Source organism: Notamacropus eugenii, chromosome 2, assembly GCF_028372415.1.
Source record: "Notamacropus eugenii isolate mMacEug1 chromosome 2, mMacEug1.pri_v2, whole genome shotgun sequence".
NCBI lineage: Eukaryota > Metazoa > Chordata > Mammalia > Diprotodontia > Macropodidae > Notamacropus > Notamacropus eugenii.
Window position 1 is genome coordinate 240,754,670 of NC_092873.1, and position 17,553 is coordinate 240,772,222.

The 17,553-nt window shown below is 36.1% G+C and overlaps 1 protein-coding gene across 1 annotated transcript in view; it reads left to right on the forward strand.

Moving 5' to 3' along the window:
* UST (uronyl 2-sulfotransferase) overlaps positions 1-17,553 on the forward strand; it is a 400,010-nt gene that overhangs the window by 143,291 nt on the left and 239,166 nt on the right. The window contains exon 2 of the mRNA XM_072643672.1: positions 3,950-3,993. Coding sequence (XP_072499773.1) covers positions 3,950-3,993 — 44 coding nt within the window. The remainder of the gene's footprint in view (positions 1-3,949; positions 3,994-17,553) is intronic.

Consider the following 17,553-nt stretch of genomic DNA (forward strand, 5'->3'; position numbering starts at 1 on the left):
ATAAGTCAAGGAAGTCAAAGGCCCTCAAACCATGATGTGGGGCTCTTAGAATCAATTTGTAAGGCACTGTTGTTGGTGCAATTAGCATTTAAGGCTAAACTTATAGAAAACTTTTTCGGATGTTTTTATTCAGTCATTGTTTTCAATCTCTTCATGACTCCTTTTGGGGTTTTCTTGGCAAAGATACTGAAGGGGTTTGGCTGTTTCCCTCCCCAGCTGATTTGACATATGAGGAAACTGAGGCAAACAGAGTTAAGTGAGTTGCCCAGGGTCACACAGCTAGTAAGTGTCTAAGACCAGATTTAAACTCAGGAAGAGAAGTCTTCCTGGCTCTAAGCCTGGTGCTCTATCCACTGTGCCACCTAGCTGACCCTTTAGGGCATTGGCACTATTTAAAATGCCTGTAAAACCATTCTATGTTTAAAGGACAGAGGTAATGTGGCACAGTGGATAAAGAGTTGGCTTTAGAATCAGGAAGACTTGGGTAGAAGTACGCCTGTGACACATAGTGGCTATAACCCTTTGTAGATGGCTTAGCCACTCAGTGCTCAAGGCAGCTCCCTAATATGACAAGTTTCAGAAAATGTGCTCAGGTGGACCAATAAAAGGAGTGTCCTCCCTAAGAGATCTCAGTTATGCGGCACAGAGAATATCTTCCTGGGCCTGGAGTCAGGAAGATCTGAGTGCAAATTCAGTATCAAACACTTAGTAACTTTGTGACCCCAGGCTAGTCATTTAACCACTATCTGCTTCAGTTTCCCCCTCTGTAAAATGATGATAATAATAGCACCTACTTCCCAGGGTTGTTGTGAAGATTAAATAAGATAAGAATTTAGACAATTTTTCAGTTGTATCTGACTCTTTGTGACCCCAGTTGAGGTTTTCTTGGTTAAGATACTGGAGTGGTTTGGCCATTTCCTTCTCCAGCTCATTTTACAGAGGAGGAAAGTGAGGGTTAAGTGACTTGCCCAGAGTCACCGAGCTGGTGTCTGAGGCTGGATTTGAACTCGGGAAGAGGAGTCTTCCTGACTTCAGGACTGGCACTCTTTGCACTATGGTGCCATCTACCTGCCCCAAGATAATAATAGCAAAGCATTTTGTGCCTTTTCTGGCATCCTAATAGTCACTTAATAAAAGCTTGTCCCATTCCTCTTTAGTCTGAAATCAAAGATTCAGGCAAAAGCCAAATAAAATCTCATCTTTCACCTGAGAAGCTGTGGGGTAGTGGGAAAAGCATTGAATCTGAGATTTGAAGTCTTAGGTTCAAATTTCAGTTTTGATGTTTCTATGTTACCGGATACGCCATTTCAGCACCTCAGTTTCCCAAAAATGAATGAATGAGTCCTTTTACATCACTAAAATCTTATGAGTCTTTGTTAGAGTGACAAGAAAGTAAGAATATTTTAAGGGCTGTTATGTATATGCTTACCACAATCATTTGAAGAACGTTTTTAGAAACGTACCTTTTTCTTTTTAAGTATTGTAGAGATATCAACCCCACTGACATTTAAAAATATAATCCTTCTGTTGTTTTCAAAATATAGATGCAGGCTCATTTAGCCTCACAAGTTCCTTAATTCATCCTCTCATGTGATAACTATTAATGCTTTATATCAGATAGTTTATAATTATATAAAATCCAAATAAGTGAAAGTGATTAGACAAGATAATGAGTAAGTGTAGCGCAAAACAGGAGCAGAAAACTCTTGTTGCCAATGTTTATCCACCTTCCCTCTACTAAATGAACTAAACTGAAGAAACATCTCTTTCTTCCAACTTCCTAATTCATCCTTTTATTTTCTCTACTGGGGAAAGCTAACTCCTCCATAGGACTGAGTAATTGCTTCTTTTATTCCTTAATTGTCTTCTTCTCTGCAGATCCCTCTATGTGGTCAATGTTATATTATATTAATTATATTATATTATATTACATTAGTGTGTATAGTCTTGAGATATACTTAGATTAGCTTCCATCTTCAAATCATCTGCAATCTCAGATTATGAATACATAACATCCTTTGTAGAAAGGGAGTATGATGTAGTAGATAGAGAAATCCATCTGTCTTCTGGATCTCACTCTAAGTAACTGTGTGTGCGACCTTGAGAAAGTCACTTAACTTCATACTTTAAACCTCAGCTTCCTCTTCTATTCAGTGCTTAGATTACTAGATCCATAAAGTAGATCATAGCTCCAAGAGCTGGAAGGGACTTCATTCACCATTTAGTCTAATCCCTTCATTTTACAGAACAGGAAACTGAAGACCAGAAACATTTTGTGTCCTGCTGAAAGGTAAACAAGTAGTGTCAGATGTGGAATTTAAACATAGATTCTCTGCCTCCAGATAAGGTTCCTGTTAGGTCTAAAATTCAATGATTCTACTGCATCAGTTCACATAACTATGACTACAACAAATTTGTAGTACTGAGAATCACAGATTTAAAGCTATAAATAACCTTCGTCAAATCTTATCCTTTTTTTTTTAGCACTAAAAAAGTTTTTTAAAAATCACATAATACTAGATTTCTAAGTGATGTTTTCATTTTAGGGTACCAGCACAAATGATTGATATTATTCTGGGATAATCCAGCCTTTTGGAGTTACAAGTAATAACTGCAAATTATGAAAATGTACTTTTTTTAGTGAAAGCAAACTAAACTTTGCACCCTAAGGAAAAGAGAAAATTAAAGGAACAAAAGAGAGAATTCATAAGGACAGCATGAGGAGAAAGAGGAGTGATTATGAAAGAGACTATTTAATGGGGAAAGAAAAGGTGACCTCAAGCTATAAGAAATCCTCTAAAGAAGCTTTTTTTGGACTTCTTCTCTAAAATGCTTTTAACCTAATATTGCTGCTCACTGTATGTTGCCTGACATCTATACCATATACATTTAAACATATACTCTATTTTTTTGCATGTACTATACTTGTAAGCCATCAAAACTATGAACCAAGAAATATAACGTAAACCAAAATTCTGATGAAGTGCTTTTGATTATTTTATTTCGCATTGTTTACTAAAAGGAAATGACTTTAAAAAACTAATTTTCTCTGCCATCCATATCCAGAGAAAGAACTATGGAGTCAATGCAGAGTGAAGCAGTCTATTTTCTTTTTTGTTTTGTTGTGTTTTGTTTCTCATGATTTCTCCCATTCCTTATAATTCTTCTATGAAACATGATTAATGTGAAAATGTATTTAATAGGAACGTATGCAGAGAGCCTATATCTTATTGCTTGCCATCCTGGGAAGGGAGTGGAAGAAAATTTAAAACTTGTGGAAGTGAATATTGAAAACTAAAAATAAATAAATTAACTAATTAAAAAAAGACTAATTTTCTCTTCACTAACAACATTAAATTATTTGTATATTTTGGTGTGGTCAGAGAAAAGCTTAGCCTTTTAATCAGAGGGAGTCTGTTCCCAATCCTGACACTTATTGAGCTATGTGACTATGAACAAGTCATTTTAACTTCTTTCAGCCTCAGTTTCTCATCTGGAATCGTGTTTACATTGACTAACAAGGTCATTGTGACAAAAGCACTTTATAACCAATAAAGCACTTTTACAATCGTGAGTTATCATTGCTATGTATTGTTAGTCCAGTGGTGGTCAACTTCCTAGTCATGAACTTGTCTACTTGTCTCAGTAGACAGTGAGTCCATCGCTAGGTGAATGAAAGCAAACAGTCCAATCTGGTGCTTAACATGGCATATGGCGCATGGAAGACCCTTAATAATTGTTTATTGACCAACTGGGCATGTGCCTTTCCAGATTTGTAGATCTGATTAGAATTTGCAGTACAAAATCTTCTAGAACTTGAGGATCAAATTACGCTCAGTTCCACAGTGAGGCACTGGATTGGGACATCAATGAATTATATAATCAGTATGACTATTATAAGTAAATAACACAGTTCTTCTCTCATCTCCTATTTTTCTTTTCTCCCTAGGTAATTCCACTTATTTGGATGACCATGGACCATTCCCTAGCAAGGTAAGGTGTTTATAGAGAGTATGAAAATCTCACCTTGTTCATCGTCTCAGAAAATGTCATTTTTAGAACTTTCATAAAACAGATCAGTCACACAGATAATGGAAAACAAGGGCTCCTTTTTCAAGCTAAAACAAACTAGTGTAAATATCTTCCCTTCTGTACTTTTTCATAGAACAAAAATTTGGAGTGAAAAATTATTCTTTTAATGGTCTCTTTTGTTTCTTGTGAAATCAAAAATTTTCCAGTAATCATACTAATAAATTGGAAAGTTAGGATTTTTAAGTTGCATATTGGGAATGCTGAACTGATTGGGTGTATTTTATAGCTTCTTAGATGCCAATTTCTAATCTCACTGCTTATTTTCAATTTATAGGGCTCTGCTTTTGTTTTACCTTTGTATTGAACCAGAGTATAATTCCATTTATTTATTCAATGTGCCAGGCTTAATCATTTGTACCAGATCAATATCATGGCAATTCTTCCTTCTAAAATTTTAAAAGGTGTAAATTGATGTCTTTGCTATATGACCAACAAACTACAAAGACCAACATATACGAGCAGTTTAGTGCTGGAATTCAATTCAACAAAAATCATTAAATACATGTTCTGTGAAGGGCACTATGAAAAGAGCTGGAGGAGGTACAAGATAATAGATCTCCGTCAGAATCCCACAATTTCTGACACAATGTCAGAGAATATAGAGAAGGATTTAGAAGGTATTTTTTAAAGCTGACCTTAGGAGAAAATCAGTATCGCCCAACCCTTTGGTGTTTTCATTGCTTAAGACTGCAAGGAATACACAGCATATATAAATGCATAAGACTTTCCCCAGGGCTACACAAAACACATGTGAACATAATCATAGATGTACAGGGAAGGTCACCCAGGTAACCCAGACACCTGATAACTATGCTGCTCTGCCTCATGATCAAGTCTTACCTGTTTTGTGTTCTCTCTCTCTCTCTCTCTCTGTCTCCCTCTTCCTCCCTTTCTCTCTCTCTCTCTCTCTCTCCCTTTCTGTCTCTCTCCCTCTTCCTCTTTCTCTCTCTCTCTCTGTGTCTTCTCTCCTTTTTCTCTCCACCCCCCTTCTGTCAATACCTTCTTTTTTTCCCAATAACTTGTTTATTTTTGTAATTTTTCAACATTCACTTTTACAAGATTTTGAGTTCCAAATTTTTTTCTCCCTCCCTCCCCAAGACAGCAAGCAATCTGATATAGGCTATACATGTACAACCATGTTGAACAGACTTTCACATTAGTCATGATGTAAAAGAAGAATCAGAACAAAATGGGAAAATCATGAGAAATAAAAAACAAAAATGTGAAAATAGTATCCTTCGATCTGCATTCAAACTCCATACTTCTTTCTCTGGATGTCGATAGCATTTTCCATCATGAGTCTTTTGGAATTGTATTAGATCATTGTATTGCTAATATCAAAATTAATCATCACACAATGATCAACACACTTAACTTTATAGCCGCAGTAGGGGATAGGAACTAATAAACCTGTGGTTTAACTGGTGCAAGTGCTGCAGGTGATTTCATTGATATAGGAACTCCCATATGAAGAAGCTCCTTCTACCAATTCAGGTTGGCATTTTCTCTGCAACTTATAGTCTTTGAGAGGTGCTAAGAGCACTGAGAGTTCAAGTGACTTTCACAGAGTCACACAGCCACCATATTGTCAGAAACTAGAATTAAACTCAGGTGTTCTTGGTTCTCAGATCAGCTCTCAATCCATTACATCACTGCCTCTCTACAAGCAAAGTAGAAACCAGTTTAGGAAGATTGGTTCAGACGCTTGGGCTCTCCCTGCGTTGATAGTCTACCGTATAGGCACCTTAGAATCAGAATGGACTGAATGCTCTCATTTAGGTTATAGGCAGCACTGTCGCCTTTCTATTTCTAGAGAGCGATTGCTAGACAATAATAACAATAAAACAATGACAATAATATTTATATGGTGCTTTGAAGTTTACAGAGAACTCAGAGCATCCTGGGTAGTGAGGTTATGACTGATGCAAAATAATTCAAGTATATGAAATAAGTGCTTATATATGGATATATATGTAATTTTAAATAAATAATATATGACATAAAAATGTAATGATTATAAAATTGTAATGAGAAGTATAAGTATATATATTAAGTATATGAGAAGTGGACTATGATGCTATGACAGTGGAAACAGAAAAGAAAGGATGGAGAGACATAATGAATGTGCAATCCACAGAATTTAGGAACTGATGGAATGTTTTAGGAGTGTGAGAGAGGGCAGAGTAAAATATAACGACAATTTCAAACACAGGAACAAACTGAATGGTGGTGACGGTAATAACAGTGGCAGTGAAATCAGCATGAGAAGGAGGTTCAAAGAGATAGGTTTGCTTTTGGATAGACGAGTAAGAAGTGTTGATGTCCACTCCTGTGGAGATATCCTATAGTGCATTGGAAATGTGAGTCTAGGGTTAAACATTTGATCAGTACTGGGGTTAAGAGATTTAGGAATTATCTATGGAGATTGTGGCCAAGAGCGTCAGTATAGGAAATGTCCAAGGAGGATAGGAGAGATATAAGAACAGGGCATTGAGGAATACCCACCTTCAGGATTAAGATGGGGACTGAGAAAATACCTTGAGTTTATCATTAACAAAGTTATCAGTGACCTTTGAGTGAACATTTTCAGTGGAGTGTTGCAGTTTGAGAAAAGAGGTTTGCAAGGGTTTGAGAAAAGAAGAAATGATGAAGGAAAAAAAGCTTCAAAACTAGACCTCTTTTCCCACAAATTGGGCTGTAAAGAGCAGAAAACGAAGACAAGACTGTTGGTAGAGGGTAAAATATTCAAGGGAATGCTTCATTAGGATTAAGGAGGTTCCAACAAGTCTGTAAGTATGTGGGAAGAATCTAGAGGAGAATGAAAAATTTAAGAGGCCTGAGAGAAAGTAGATGATTGCTAAAACAAGGTCTTGGAGGAAGAAGAAAGTGGTATTACTATACCTACAACAATTACTAATAGTGATGATAACGATGACGACGATGACAACGATGATGACGATGACAGCTATCATCTCTGTATTGCTTTAAGATTCATGACGTATTTTGCATGTTATTTCAATTGATCCTAATAACAATCCTCTGAGGTAGTGGCTTTTTTATCCTTGTTTTATAAATAAGAAAACTGAAAATGAGCAAGCTTAAGTGACATGTCCAGGGTCACAAAATTAGTAAGACCCTGAATCAAGATTTGAATGCAGATTTCCTTGACTCCCAGCCTATCCCTCTATCCACTATGCCACAGAGGAATTAACTTTAGAGAGGGATGAGGATAAGTTTTTCTCTGAAGCAGGAGGGAAGATGGAAAATATATGATGATATTGAAAAGTTTTAAGACATGAGTGTAGGGAATTGAAGGCAGGCCTATCAGATGATTTAGGAAGCTAAGTCTTTAGAAGCAAAACATAGGTTTTGAATGTGACTTTGCAACAGTATTTATGGGGAATGAGATTGGGAGTTAAGCGGTATTAAGGATCTAATTTCCTGAGGTCTTCAGGAAAATACTGTAATAGATCCTACATGTTATTCAAACAGAACTTTTTAAATAGTCCTTGAACTCTTGAAGTTTACATTTTAGAAGAGAGGTAGATACACAATAAATATTCCTAATATAACCTGTAATATGAAAATGTAATATATAAACATTGCTGTTTGTTCAAAGAAACTTACAATAAATTTATCTTAATATACCTGCAAGAATGTAATTACTGAGCTATAGGGCAATTAGAGAGGAATAGTGAGCTATCCATACAAATTCATGCAAATGGTATTACTTTGACAAAAATAAATGAGGTTTCCATTTTCTCTTTCTTTCATTAGCTCCACAGTATCTACACACAATGTCAAGGTTAACAATTTTCCTTTATTCTACTTCTCACAAATAGATACTCTACCTTTAAAAGACAAAGATCCTATACTGAAATCTCCAACCCCATTACAGCTATGCTTTGAGTAGATGTTCTAGACAGAAGGCATAGTGAGAATGAATTCTTGTTCACTCCTATCTGGGAGTAAGAAATGAGGTGAGGCTAGTTGAAAAGAGAAAAAGAATTAGCCACTGGGAAAAAGCTCTTCTGGAGCAGGGCTTATTCCAGATCCTCGGACTGTAGCTAAAATAATCTCATGATCCAGAACGCTAGAAATATACTTTTTTATGCCAACCAGATCCTAGGACTCCAGTCTTTCAAGCTAATTCAGAATCAGCTCTGAAACTAGTTTACACTAAAACACAATGTAAGTAGTCTTTGATCTGTAGGGAGAACTTCTCTGAGAGAGAAAACCATGACAGCACTGATCATCTGGAAGAGGAGAATGGAGAAAGGAAGGAATAATTTTAATTTCTTATTAGTAGAATTATATACTTTTTTTGTCTCCAACATCACTACCACCATTTTCCAGTTGATAAATCACCTGACATGAGGCATGTCAGTTACACTAGATCTGTGCTTTCTCAGCCCCCTCAACACTCAGTACCATGACTGCTAAGCAAAAGTAGAAATAGGTATAAAAAAAACATTAGCCTGAGAATTCCCAGATAAGGAAACTCCCTCTACCAATTCAAGTCAGCACCTTCACTGCAGCTTAAAGTCTTAGAGAATTGTCTATAACATTGACAGGCTACATGATTTATCTGGGGTCACATAGCCAGTATGTGTTGGGGATCATAATGGAAACCAGTTCTTGCTGGCTTATAAGCCAAGCTGCATGTTGTTCAGGTGTGTATACAGGTACATAAGATATATGTACAAAATAAACAGAAGGTAATTGGGTGGAGGAGGCACAAGTATCTGAGGAAAAAGAAAGGTATGATTGGTAGTGTAATTTCTAAAAGAAAAAGAATGTTGGGAATATCTGAAGTTCGTAGTATCTGTAAATAAGAGAATTTATAAATTTATACTACTTGGTCTGTGGTATGTGATACTTGGCTTCAGTTTCCCCCCAAAATAGAATTTTGACTTATGAGGACTTTAAGAATGGAATTATGGAGCTAAAATAGAGGAGAACTTAAGTTCATAATGATGATGTGGTAATGATAAAAATATGCTGAAAAAAATTTAATGACTTCTGACTTTAACATAATTACACCAACTTTCTAGAATGTATTATCTTTGTAGTATCTGGAGCCCATCAGGAATGAAAGCATACAAGGGGACTCAGGGAGTTTCTTGCTGATGAACATAAACTGTAACATTCTTACCAACACTAAACTAAGGAATAGGAAATATCAGAGCATTAAAAGATGTTAGGAAACTTGTTCAGGATTCAAAAGTAATTTTAGTATGTATTACTAAATTTAAATACTAAATTTAGTATTTTTGAGAAGGTTATAGTTTCAAAATAGAGATAAAAGTAGAAGGAGTGATAGATTTATGTTTATTAATTATTATTTATTAAGAAGTATATAAGGCTTCCCTTAAGATAGTTAAGCACAGAGTCAAAGATAGGTATGGTTCTTTTACAAAAATATCTTATTTAAAATAAAAATATGCATTAGGGTTCTACTTGACAGTCCAACAAGGGAAGAGGACCAAAGAGTGAAAGTAAATGGGAAGAAATGAAAAATAATGGGGGAGGAAATGAGGAGATAATGTTTCCCACTTAAGGCCATCACATTCCTTTCCCCAAAGGTATGAATGACAATGTTAAATTCCAAAGTGGGCAACATCATTAACCAGGGAAGTTTAAGAATCACAAAGTGATACATTAGCTATTTTACTTTTTCTCTTCCTAATCCTTTGTAGATTCTACTCCCTTTACCTCCCCCTCATGAAAATAAAATCTATTTAATAATTTGCCCATTGATCAGTGAACATGTTATTAAGTACTTAAGCATTTATTAAATACCTACTATGTGCAAAGCACAATGCTAGGCACTGTAAATACAAAACCAGAAGTAAAACAGTCTCTGACCTCAAAAAGATTGCATTCTATTGGGGAGACAGCGTGTACAGAGATGCAGGATATGGATTGGATCTTTTTAATTAAGGTTTTATTTTTGTTTTAATTTTTTAAAAATTATTTTATTTGTTTTCAGTGTTCTACAGTCACTTCCATATATCTTAAATTTTTCCCCTCCCTCCCCCTTCTTCCTTCTACCATATTTTTTTTTAATTTTTAAAAGACATTTTCTCTCCCAGAAAAAAAGAAAAACAGATTTCTCATAATAAATATTTAGAGACAAGCAAAATAAATTCCCTAATTGACCATGTTAAAAAAAATATATTAGTCTTATTCTTTACTCTGAATCATTTACTCTCTATCAGGAGGTAGATAGCTTGTTTCATCATCAGCCATCTGGAATCATGAGTGGTCGTATTGATCATAGTTCTTACAATTTTCAAAGTTCTTTGCCTTTACAGTGTTGTTGTTATTGAATGAATGTTCATTAGATTGTCAGTTCCTGATTAAATTGTGAGCTCAGTGTTGGCATTGACTGTCTTCTGCTTCTTTTTATTATCCCCAGGGCTTAGCACAGTGACTGGGACAAAATGGTAGCCATCTCGGGTTAGAGGTGGGGTGAGAAATGAAAGTTACATACTGACTATATTATATATTTTAAAGGAATAGCAATATCAATACAATGTTAAAGGAATACAATTTTTAAAGGAATAATTTACAATATAGATTGCAGTTTCATGCGCAATCATCTCTTTTCAATCTACAATGTTATGGAAAGGCTTGTTTTATTTCACAAATTAAAAGTAAAATAAATAGAAATTTAAAAATATTATTCACTTATTATTCATTGACATTTCTGGTTCTGCTCATTTAATTCTTCATAAGTTTATTAAAGATTTCAAAATTGCTATTACTCTGGTTAATTAAGTTTGTAGTTTTCCAAATATTAAACCAATTATCTATGACTAGCATAAATCCAAACTAGACATGGTGTATAATCTTTGTGATATATTCTTTAAGCCTCTTTGCTAATATTTAACATTTTTGCATCAGTTTTCATTAGGAGTATTGGCCTATATTGTTCTTTCTCTGTTTTGACTCCCTGGTTTATTTATATCTTTGTAATAGAAGGAATTTGGTGGGGTTACTACTGTTTTGCTATTTTTGCAGTAAGTTTGCATAATGTTGGGATTAATTATTCTTTGAATATTTGATGTAATTCACTTGTGAACAAATTAATTTGTCTTGGAGTTGTTTTCCTTGGAAACTCACATATAACGTGTTCAATTTTTTTTCTGAGACTCAGTTATTAGAATTCTCAATTTATTTATTTATTTATTAATTGGGATATTTAATGTTTTTGAAATACTTATTTCTTGTAAGTTGTCCATTTTCTTGGCATATATCATCAGATTGGCAAAGATAACCAAAAAAGAAGGTCACAAATGTGATAGCAGTTTGAGGAATAAAAAGGCACATTGATGGACTGTTGGTTGACTTGTGAATGGATATAACCATTCTAGGAAGCAATTTAGAACTATGCACAAAAGTTATTAAACAGAGCATCCCTTTCAACCCAACCATACTACCACTAGGTCTTTAATTGAAAGGAGACCAAAGAAATAAAAAGGTCCTGATTATTTAGAAAAATGGTAATATATCCCTTTGTGTTGGAAAAAAACTAGAAATGAAGGGGAGGCCCATCAGCTGGGGGAATGCAAAATAAATTGTGGTATATAAGGATGACAAAATACTATTATGCTGTGAGAAAGAAGGAAATGATTTCACAGAGTTATAAAAAGACTTACGTGAACTGATGTAGAGTGAAGAAAGAAGAGCAGTTTATACTAAAGTATCAATATATCACTTCATTCATATAGGGAGAACCCAGATGAAGAAATTCCTTCTATCAATACAAAAAGATACTTCTGAAAATTTAAAGTCTTAGAGAGTTACTTACACCATGAACAGATTGCATAGCTTGCCCTGGGATTTGATTCCTGGTCTTTCTGTCTTAAAGACTGTCTGTCTTTTGATCCACTATGCCATATTGCCTTTTAAACACGTTTATACTCAATATGTACTCAACATGAATACAAAATAATTTTGGGGTGGGAGGTAGAAACATGTGGGAGAATTGAGCTGGACTGTAAGGGAAAGTAGGCCTTCCAAGAGGCAGAGGTGAGGAGATAGTGCAATCCGGGCTGGGAGACAGCCCCAAAGGATGAATACTTTTCCTTGATGCCTTACATACCCAGTCTGACATTTCAACCAGACACGGTCTTCATTCTGAACTATAAACTTAAAACTTTTCAAATTTAATTATGAGTTTATATCTTTTTCACTCAACTTTTAAAGTATTTACTGCTTAAAAGCTGATGGTAGGATGCCACTAGTTCATGGTCATGTGAATAAGGAAAATTAGTCATATATCATGGCTCTGTATTGCCTGAACTAGTGTTTAATTTTTTAAATACAGTTCTTTACTAGAACTGCTAGGCTTAAATATTCAATTCTAGCATCAGATACTATACTTAAAAGATGATAAGCATATATAATGAGCTTTAGAATGAACTATTTTTCACTTATTCTATTTCTAATATTATTCATTAAAATCATAGATTTAGAAGGTTGGGAAGGAACTTAGAATTTTTCTGTTCCAGTCTTTTACTCACTGAAGGAGCCCCCTCTAGCCTATAATTAAGAATTAGAGTGACATGGCACTTATTGGATTATATAATTGGAAGGGACCTCAGACATCATCTCATCTAATCCCTGTCCAAAGCATGAATTGCAGCAAATGGTCTTTGGAAGTCTTCCAGCAGTGGTGAACAGATCTAACTGTATGGAGGTCTTTATCTTACATCAGACTTAAATCTGTCTCCCTGTTCCTTCCTGCCCTTGGGTTGTACTTGGGTCTTCCCTCTGTGGCAAAATAAATTTAATTCCCCTTCCATGTGACATATGATTTAGTTAGTTAAAGGACCTGTGAAAACATCCATTGTTCTGTAGCCAGCCTGGCAATGCATCTCTGAGCTTAGTGAAACTTATTGTCAAATGACAGGAATGAGGTCTCTTGACAAACCTGTCCTCAGAAGAACATTTCACTGTAGCAGGAATTGCTGGAGCTTGCACTGTGCTGGTACAGATTTGGCATGGGTCACTTTCACACTCTGATAGTGGAGGGATCAGCATGAGATTTTAGTGGAGTCTTCCACATGGCAATCTTTTGAATATTTAAAGCATAACCTCCTCCTGCCAAGGCCTCTCTTCTCTAGGGTTACCATCCAATCTTCATATGCTATCGTTTATAGGGGCAGCTTGGTGGTACAGTGGATAGAGCACCAGTGCAGGAGTCAGGAGGCCCTGAGTTCAAATCTCACCTCAGACACTTGACACTCACTAGCTGTGTGACCTTGGGCAAGTCACTTAACCCCAATTGCCTCATCCTGGGTCATCTCCAGTCATCCTGATGAATATCTGGTCATTGGATTCAGATGGCTGTGGAGAAGAAGTGAGGCTGGTGACCTGCACAGCCCTCCCTCACTCAAAACAAACTCAAGTTCAAGTCATGTCATCATTTCTCTGATGGCATGGTCTTCTTTGTCAATGAAGGACAAACACACACACACATATAGTATCATTTAAAATACTCTATCTTCCTGGCCAGTCTCTATGGTGTCAAAATTTGACATGAAGTGCCTGTGCCATGAATAACTCAGGTTCAGTGAGGAGTCATGCAAAATACATGTTGTTTATTATAAAGGCAGGTATAAATGCATAGGGTCAGGTATAGTGTTGGGCAAGTCCCATAGGAGTTGTCTGTCTGGAGCTGTCCATGCTTACTAAGGAGGGTGGCTCCCTTTGCACAGAGTCAAGTGGGTTCCTCCATCCTGCTAGTGAGTCAGCATCAGTGACCAAGCTGGCTGATCTGCTCTGGCTAAGGTTGGCTAACTAGTGGACAAAATCATGAGTTTTTAATGGAATTTTTAGAAGGGCATAGCTATATATAAGGGGAAGAGTTGGAGGTTTAACTTGGGTGAATGGCAGGGTGAGTTTAGGCACTGCCACGGGGCCACCTAAGCTTACGTATATGAAACATGTCTAGAGAATGTTACCAGTGGGTGTAACTATGAAACTTATATGCTTCTTTATATTAAGAAAGGAGTTATTTTGCTAAAGTGGGGGGGCATGCCTTCAGTTACATTCGTGTATAATATGGGGGCTTTAGGAATTTAATTAAGCTCTGGAAATAGGTGACAAGGCAATATCCTCTGCGGTACCCATTGCTCTGTTCTCTGTTTCCATAGTCCAGGATTTATAGATGTTTCCTTCCTTACACCTGATTGTCAGCTCTTTTGGTGAGAGGGGTCATAGGTTTCACAAGTGGGAATTTCTCAGTATATCTTCTATAACGTGGTACTCAGAAGTGAACACTGTTCTTGAGATGAAACTGATGGTGAATGGGATTAACACTTCCCTAACTCTAAACTTCTGTTAAGGAGAAGATATTATCATCAGCATTACCAGAAGCACCACCGTCACCCTCAACACCACCCAAATTCCCACCACCACCACAACCACCACTGTCACCATCATTGTAATCAACAACATTACCAACATCGTCATTGCTGTTGTCATCATTAGCTGTCACCTCATGCTGCATGTTGAGTTTACTGTCTATTACAATCTCTTGATATATTTCACATGAATTATTATCTAGCATATTGTCCTCTTCCTGGACTCACACAGTTGATATTTTAACCCAAGTGTAGGACTTTGCAACTAGCCTTATTAAAGTTTGCATTTTAGTGCAACATTCCAGCCTGTCAAAGTTTTAGCACTTCTGACAAGTTTGACAAGAAAAGTCTTTGCAAGTAACTTTTTTTTCTCATTGGATCTCTTATTCTAGTGAGGAGCACAGGCTTTAATATGCCTTTCTGTATTCTGTCTGTCCTCTTATTTCTTTGCCTGAGGGAGGAGAGGAAACTGAAGAAAGATTATAGTCTCTGATTAGACACTGCACCAATTTTCACAGATTCTCCCACCATTTACTTTCTTGGGGAAAGGAAATGAATGACTTTCCATCCTCAATCCTGCTCCTGGCTTTTGCCTAACCTACCTAGTGCTCTATAAACTGAAATTTACTTGTGATAGAAAGACTTAATGGTTCAAATTCTCATAACATCAGTATTTAATTTAATCATTAGGAGAATTGGTCAGGTAGTAATTGCAAACATATTATGAAAAATATCTTATCACCTGTAAAAGCTAATGCTTGATGAGTACAATAGAAAGTCTAATTCTCTTACTCCATATAGACTAATTTTTCCTTCATGACTACCTACAAATATTGTGTTTTATATTTCTGCCTCTAAGTTTGATATTTTAGTTACTACTGTTCACTTATACCTCTACTAGAAACTAAAATATTACTCTAATGCCTCCATTGCCAGGCACTGTCCTAGGTACTAAGGCTACGAAGATGAAAACAATCCGTGCCTTCTGAATCTCACATTAAAATGGAGAGGACAAGACAAAAATAACTATAAGCATACAAGATACATACAGAGAAGATACTATTGTTATGTGGTCTAGAAGCAGCTAGGTTGTGCGATCAGCTCCTGCAGAATATGGGATTTGAACTGAGTCTTAAGATGGAGGAAGGCAACTAAGAAGTGGAAATAAGAAGAGAGAGAATTTCAATAAATGGCAACAACCAGTGCAGAAACATGGAGATGAGAGAAGCAAGTTGGTCAGTATAGCTGGATTATGGAATGTGTATAAGGGAAACTGAAAAGATAAAAACAGAAGAGGTGAATACTTGATATTGGATCCTTTGAGTAATAGGGAGTTATAGCAGTTTCAGGCAGTTCTGGGAAAGGGAGGGAATGATAGAAGAGAATGACATGGACAGACCTGGAAATTTGGTAAATGACTTTGGCTGCTGAGTGGAAGATGTATTGGAAGAGGAAGAGATTTGAGTGAGGGAGACCAGTTAGAAGACTATAGTAATAGTGTAAGGCAGAAGCAATGAGAGGCTGGTAAGAGGGTAGTGACTGCAAATAGAGACAAAGATGTATCAGAAATAGTTTCTGAAAGTAGAAATGGAAATATTTGGAATTGAACTGGATCTGTGTGGTGAGAGTGAGGAATTGAGGATAATACCAAAGCAGTGAGCCTGGGTTACTGGGAAGAGGATGGTGCCCTCAGCATTCACAGAAAAGCTTAGAAAAAGGGTGGACTTGGCAGGGGGCGGGGGATGACTTTGAGCCCAGGTTCTGATATGTTGAGATATATATGGGACATATGGTTTGAGGTGTCCAAAGGCAGTTGTTGATGTGGGATTGGAGTTCAAAAGATAGACTGAGGCTGGATATAGAGATCTTGGAGTCATCTGCAAAAATGAGAGTACTGAACTCAAGAAAGCTGATATGGTCAGCAAATGATAAAACATAGAGGAAAAAAGAAAAGAGGACACAGAAGAAAGCTTTGGGGAATTACTTATAAATATTGTATCTGTTTTTCTGTCCGTGACTTTGTTCATTCTATCAGGTAATACTGACTATTGATTCTTCATAACCCGACAATTACTGAATCTACTCCAATGCTTTTTTTTCCATATCTCAGAGGTGACCCTAAATCATTAGGCAGACTGGATGAAGATACAGTGAAAAGAGACTCAGGAGAGGTCAGACAGCTAGGCAGAGAACTAGGAAAAAGCAATGCCATGAAAACCTAGAGAGAATGTAGGAGAGAGAGGTAATCAATAGTTTTGAACTCAGTAAGGACAGAGGACAAGGACAAGAACAGAGAAAAGAATGTGTTAATAAAGTTAGTAATCTCTGACAGATCCTTTGTAACTAGAAAGGCTTTAAACATGACCAGCTATATAGAAAAGATATGTGTCTTTTGCCTGAAGCTCATGATAGGGTCAGCATCAGAGTGATGAATTTTTGAACCAAAGAAAATCTTTTAAACCTCCAACTTAGCTGGGGAGGAATCACAGCCTTAACAATTTCTGTTGGTAGAGGGAGTGCATATACTGCTGAAATTAGAGCCTCTGAAGATGTCAAAGTTAGTTCACTCAAAAATTTTTTTCTGTTCAAAAATTTAATATTCCCAAACTTTTACCAGCTGCTACAAAATAAGCAAAATATTATATGACATTGTATCTTCCTTTTTGTAGCTCTGAGAAGTCATTATTACAAAAATTTACATCTCGGAATAGAAAGGACATATTGCTTCACATTTTTTCACTCCATAAAGTTTATAAAACACGTTCCTCACAACTCTGTGGTATAGTTAGTGCAAGTATTATTTTATAGAAGAGGGAACTAAGATTCAAAAATAGTTAAGTAGCTTGCCCCAGGAAACACAGCTGGTAAGTAGCAGAGTTGGAACTCTATATAGAGCTCCTTTCTTCTTAAACACCAACACACATATTTAAATGGAAAATAATATTTTAAAGTAACACAAATGTTTAAATAGATAACAATATTTTAAAGGTAACTTCCTAAGGATATAGATTTTTTGGGTTTATAGAATAGAAAGTACTATGAATAAGAAGAAAAATGCTTAATACTTTAAAATACTAGCTAACTT